General features: G+C 36.2%; 1 protein-coding gene across 2 annotated transcripts in view; it reads right to left on the reverse strand.

Annotated features, from left to right (window-relative positions):
* The window catches only part of LOC113358592, a 5321-nt gene extending 2223 nt beyond the window's left edge, over window positions 1-3098 (reverse strand). The window contains exons 1-2 of one of the 2 annotated variants that reach the window (XM_026602189.1): window positions 2557-3098; window positions 1146-2399 (exon numbers count right to left, since the gene is read on the reverse strand). In XM_026602189.1, the coding sequence (XP_026457974.1) occupies window positions 1146-2399; window positions 2557-3053 (1751 nt within the window). In that variant the 5' untranslated portion in view covers window positions 3054-3098. The remainder of the gene's footprint in view (window positions 1-1145; window positions 2400-2556) is intronic. The other variant, XM_026602188.1, reaches the window with a different exon arrangement.
* Between the last annotated feature and the right edge of the window lie 3504 nt (window positions 3099-6602).

The following is a 6602-nucleotide window of genomic DNA, read 5'->3' on the forward strand; positions in this document are numbered from 1 at the left end:
CCAATCAGTTAGTAGACATTTCGGATGACAAACAGAAGAAATCCATCACTAAGTTTACTTCAAAAAACAACAAAGAGCATACACAAATTATTGAACAATTATTATTACTTAGTATCAGAGTATATATTGCCAACCAAGGAACAAATATGTCAGCAATAACTTTTGGTGATCTGTGCAAGCAAGACATGAAAGAGAAAAATAAGACTAAGAAATATACAAGTAGAAATTAATTACTCTTCAAAGAATAATTATACAAAGTTCATGTATTATCTTAAAGAGGTCGGTACATTACAGATTATGAAAATGTCTAATTACACGTTTAATTCATTTGAATTATTTCTTAATCCTCAGACTGATTGTGAAAGCACATTCACTGATATACAAACCAAGGCAATGCACCTGGATGTACCTTAGTTTTCAAAAGCACCACAAAATCAGTATGATGCTTTTTCATATGAAGCAATCAATCGATCAATCTGCTAATGATAATCACTCCTAAACATGAGTTTATTTTGTCATCATAGAGTTTATGCAGATATTAAATTGGCTCTAACTACCCTCAGGACAATTAGATTCTCAAATACAGTTATGCAGTCAATGAGGATGCTGCAATTCATACTATAGAAGTGCTACCAAAGCATAATAAGAATGAGCTTCGCATTCTTTATTTAAAACGTCTCACGTTCCTTAAGAATGTGTAACATTACATATTGGTAAGATGACATGAACCCACTAAGATTGGTGAGCAATCAACCAGTTTTCATCAGTATTTACATATCCATCTAAACTTTACGACTTGCACATACTGGAAGAGTAGAAAAATATTTGGTCAAATATACGTCATAGCAAATTCAAGAAATCACAAACTACACTAAAAGGGATCTTAAGACAAATTTTGAGCACTAACACCTTCACCAAAGAGTAACTAGTAAGCTTAACAGATCTCTACCGAGGGAAAAATGGTAATCACATTGAATGTGCTTTTCATGATAAGCTTGAGATGAACTACACTAACTCTCTAGACGGTTATGCAATCAATCTACTAACATAGGTAGTCCGGATACAAAATTCAAGCTACACAAAAAGACAAGACAAATGCATATTTAACTCATCAAACTACAAGGAGACAAACTTTGCATACTTACTCAAATGGAGGCTCGATCTCAATTCCAAGTGTCAAGTGTAAGGAAGATCCAGTAGACACATCATCCTTCTCAGGCACATCATCATCTGTCACGGTATATGCCTCGTGAGGACAACCTCTGGGTATATATAAAATATCACCTTCTTGAAGCAAGAACTGTTTACACTCAAAGGCATCAATTCCATCTTCTGAACCAGTCAAGCAACGAAGAGGTTCATACAATCGAGGTAGAAGAGAAGTTTGCCGTGGTGAAACCACCCATCTCTTTTGTCCAAGAAGCTGGCAGATAAACACACAGTGGTCATCATAGTGCCGAGCCAAACCCTGAGATTGAGGTGGGGTGAGGTATGCATTGGCTCCTACAGATGGTTGACCAAATAAAACTGCCAACCCATCTGCAATAGCAGCAATACTTTCTGAGCGGAATTCCATCCCACGCAGAGCAACTGTATAACCCTCTAAAAATGCTTCTTCACACTTGTGCACATCAACCATCTTATGATCAGTCGTGACAGTCGAATCAGTAAGTTCCTTGTGATAATGAATCTCCCTCTTCACTTTTGTGTTACTTAATCCCACCGCTTTAAGGACGCGAATGTCCTGCTCGTAGATCATAGGGAAACCCAATCCACCTTTAACCTCTTCTAGGAAACTAATGATGTTTAGATCATCTGATGGGAGCGGTGGACAAGAAACTAGTCCTCTTAATACAGACGAAATGACAGCACTGGTTGTTCTTTTCGAGTTAAAGGATCGAAACAGAGAACTGAAACTATCTCCACAATCACTTAAAGGCTTTGAGAGCTTCGTGAAAAGGAATGGTGATTTCTCCCAGTAATTTAACATAAATTGTTCAAATTCAGAGTGTTCTGGACCAAAAATGTTTCTTCTGACCACCTCAGGTGTGCAATTAGTAGAACAATCACTCCTGTTGATAGAAAGCCTAAATATGCTTTCAGCTAAATCATGTACCCTCGTATTACTAAGACGAATATTTCCATCTTTGCCACATTCCCCCACATTTTTCAGAATAATTTCATCCCGCAAACTAACCCACGCCTCCTTTAAATATCTCAAGAAGCTCTCAACCAACTCCTTTGGAATTTCAGTCAATTGCTTCAAATTACAAGTGTTGATTAAAGTGATAGTGGCCTCGAGAACTAATACCCGTAATTCATCTACTCCACTACTCCCCTTTCCCATACAATACTGAACAACATGCTTTGCAGTAGCATCATCCTGAAGAAACACAGAGCTACGGAATGTCAGGTTAGGTTGATACCAATTAATAAATTACAGAACATCAATCTAAACCAACTGGGATATTCCGAGTTGGCCAGCTACCGTCCCCGCACCAACATTCCCAAAAAAAAAAAAAAATACAATCAAAATGCCCCAATATTGATACTCACATAAGTTTCTGCACAGCAAATGCTTGACACAGCTTTGCCCTTCCAATCCAAGTTGTAGACACATCCAGAACCGCATTACAAACAGAAACCAAAACTTTCTTCTTAGATTTACATTCCATCAAACAATTCAATAAACCTCTCAAAATCTCAGCATCTAGGGCAATTCTCTGATTATCTTCAATTGAAGTGAGTGAAATAAAACCAATAATCTCAAGAATGAGACATGTAATTGAAGGATAAATCAGAGTTTTGTTAAGTAAAACTGGGAGAATTGAGAGTATTGATGGCTTGTTAAATATAGGTTTGGGTTGAGATTGAAGAACTGAATGAAGTTTTTGTAATTGTTTTTTTAAGATTGATCGAGTAAATGGAGTGCGTATCTTATTAGCAGATGATGCTAGTAGTACTGGAAACATAGTGTCAACATTACCATTTTCATCGTCATCATCGTCGTCGTTTTCGAGGTTTCTCTTCCTCTTCTTGCGTTGTTTCACCATTTTTTTCTCAACTTCGAAAATATGGGATTCACTAAATGAAATTTTAATGGTTTTCTCTGAAATAAATACTCCCTAATTTTTTTTATTTTTTTCCTTTTGTAAGTTAAAATGCATTCAAACCGTTTCACTTTGGGAGTTAGTTACACTTACATCAATACTAGTAGAGCCATCTAATATTAGGTTAGTCAAACTGGCAAACCACGTGCACCAGGAATATAGTTGGGCAAATTCAGTGATATCTCCACCATTGCCCGGCATGATCGCCACAACACAGGATACTTCATCACGCCCGATGACTAGAACAATTCAAGTTGGATGGAAATCACCAGAAAAACATTGGATCAAAATCAACACTGATGACGTTGTTCGTGGCCACCCGGGACCCGCCGGGGGAGGTTTTATTTACAGAGACTCAACAACAACAGTTATTGTCGCAATGGCTCAACCTTTAGGGATCACAACAGCTTTGCTAGCAGAGACATGGGCACTACTCGCGACGTTGAGAACAGTCCCACTCTACCAATGGGCAAAAATCTATATTGAATCAGATTCACAGACCCTTGTTCATTTCATCACGCAACGAGTAGAGCCTCCATGGTACCTGCGAGACATGATTGCTGAAATCACCAATAAACTCGAGGAAATTCCCCATCATCAAATTCTACACAACTATCAGGAAGCAAACCAAGCAGCAGAGCTCTCGCCAATCATGCGGCGGACAATAACCAACAGGGAGTATTGCAAACTAAAATATGGGAACATACAGTTCCAATTTTTTTTGAAAGAGAATGTTTTAAATGACACCAGGGGAGCAACATTCCCACACGTGTAATTCCGTTTTATTAATTAACTAAATTCCATGCTTTAAGAAAGAAAAAAAAAATCTAATGTTGGGCTAATAGCATCCACCCGGACATCAGATTTATCTACTTCTAGAGCTTGCAAAATACCTGGTGGAGGTATGCTATATTTCTCCAATTAGCAAAAGAGTGAAAATGTTTAGCTTCCTTAGCAAGGGTATATCAGCTACATTGTTAGCTAATCTAGGGATATAAAAAAAAAACTAAAAAGCTCTGATGATGCTGAAAATCTCGTTTTACTTCTTCCATAATTTTCTGATTCTGCCAAGTAATCTGGGATGGTTTCTCATTCAAATAATCAAAAAGATTCTTGCAGTTGCCTTCCATACTGAAATTCGATAGTCCTTCTGGAAACCACCGGAAAAACCAGCTGGTGCATGCGTAGAGACCCAAGCTGCATCCAGATTAAGTTTCTTTTGTGAAGGAATAAGAGCTATCCATCTGGGTGTGTCTGTTATACTAGTCAAGGCCTTTTTATTCATAAAGTCATCCTTGTACCAGAAGTTCAAGTGTCGTTTTATTTTTAAAGCTAATTGAGAATGTGATTGTTGTTTGTTTTCAAAGGTTCCATTACACCTTTCCTTCCAAATAAACCAAACTTTAGTTAGAATGATTCCTAAGGGGATAATTGGATTTTCCTTACCTATCCATTCTCTACAGATGTCTAAAAAGGAAATGGATCTGACAAAATTTAAGTCTACATAGGAAGGTTCAGTTGCCCATACAGACTTAGCATAAGTACAATGGAATAGAAGATGTTCAATAGACTCATGGTCTTGGCAACCAAAGGTACAATTAGGAGATATATCTTTCATAAACCTAGATAACTTTAAACTAGTAGAAATCGCATTCCGCAAACATTTCCAAATAAAAATCTTAATTCTTTAAGCTCCAAAGGCTCTTCCAGAAAGAGTCAGGTTGTCCCAAGTTATAGTGGTTCATTGTTCTTTCATTTAGTTTATTGTACATAGATTTTACTGTGAATTTCCCTGAGTTGGTTAGGAGTCATCTGAGAATGTATGGTTTAGCATTCAAGTTGCTATCTAAGTTAATTCTTATACTGCAAATTTGTCTTGCTATGTGACCCGGAAATAGTTCAAAGTTTAAAAGGGAGTTTCACTTTTTTGTGATTGGATCAATAAGATCATTCACAAGTGTTAAGAGTGAGTTAGAAGTAGTTTTCTGATCACTAAGGTTACCCTCCAAATTAGGAATCCATTTTTCTTCCCAAATATTGATTTTGTTTCCATCTCGTACTTCCCAGATAATGTTTTGTTCTACTAATTTAATTCCCTTACTAATGCATTTCCAAATCCATGAACTATTAGAAGGGATTTTAGCTTTAAAAGCAAAGGATTTCCTGAAATATCTAGGTTTGCGTTGAGAGACCCAAAGAGCTTCAAGTTCATTCAAAAGTCTCCGATCTAGTTTAGTTATCAAGGCTAGATTGAATTTATGAGCATTTATGAAGCCTAGACCACCTTTATTTAGTGGTTTACATAGACAGGAGTAAGATTTGAGATAATATCCTTTATAGTTTGTTTCCTTACCCCACCAGAAATCTCTCTGGAGAGCATCTATTTTTTTGGTGATTTTTTTTGGAAGGATGAAACAACTCATTTGATAGCTGGCCATACTTGCCAAAGAAGCTGGCTTGAGCTAGGACTTTTCCCATCCATCCTTGGACTTTATGTTCCATCTTATCTATTATGACCACAAAAAGTTTTATTTTAGCCTTATCTATAAAAAGGGAAGTACCTAAGTAAGAGTCTTTTAAATCAATATTCTTGATTTTGAGTAGTTTACTAATCATTCTCTGATGCTTTGGTTGTACTTTTTTACTGAAGAAAATAACCGATTTATCAAATTTTATTAACTGCCCTAATGCTTTACTAAAAATATTTATAAGATATAGGATGTTGTGACATTCCTTGAGATCAGCCCTAATGAATAAGAGGCAATCGTATGCAAAGAAAAGATGGGAGATATGACTATTCTTAGGGGTTATTTTAATACCATTAATTAACTTTTATTCTGCACCAGATAAAAGAAACCTAGAAAAGATCTCCATGCAGATAATGAAAAGATAAGGAGACGAAGGGTCTCCTTGTCTAAGGCTTCTAGAGGGTTTGAAGTAGTTTCCTGGACTACCATTAAGGAGGACAGCTATAAAAGAAGTGAAGATACATTGATGAATTAAGTTACAAAAATTCATGGCAAATCCAAAAACTTTCATAGCAGAAATTAAGAAATCCCAGCTAACTCTATCAAAAGCCTTGGACATATCAATTTTTATACCTAATTCAGCATGTTTCACTTTTTTTTTTCTTAAAATAATAAATGATCTCTTGTGCTAATACTATATTGTAAGAGATTTGTTTAGAAAGAAAGACAGCCTGAAAGGGTGAAATTATTGAATTTAATATGGGTTTCATCTTATTATTAACTAAAAAAATTTCTATAACTTTGTATCAATGCTTATACAACTTGAGGGTTTATTGTGTCCGGGGCGACTGAGATACATTCATTTTTCTAACTAATGGTTAGGATCCCCTCCCTGTCTAATCTGATTTTTGTTAATCCAATGGCTAGTTGTATGCCACACGTCAGTATAAAAAAATTCTCTGTATATCAGTTCCGTTTTTTTTTCGTTCTCTATTCTGTAACGGCGCATTAACCCTAGGTAAGA

This window comes from Papaver somniferum, chromosome 3 (assembly GCF_003573695.1).
Source record: "Papaver somniferum cultivar HN1 chromosome 3, ASM357369v1, whole genome shotgun sequence".
NCBI lineage: Eukaryota > Viridiplantae > Streptophyta > Magnoliopsida > Ranunculales > Papaveraceae > Papaver > Papaver somniferum.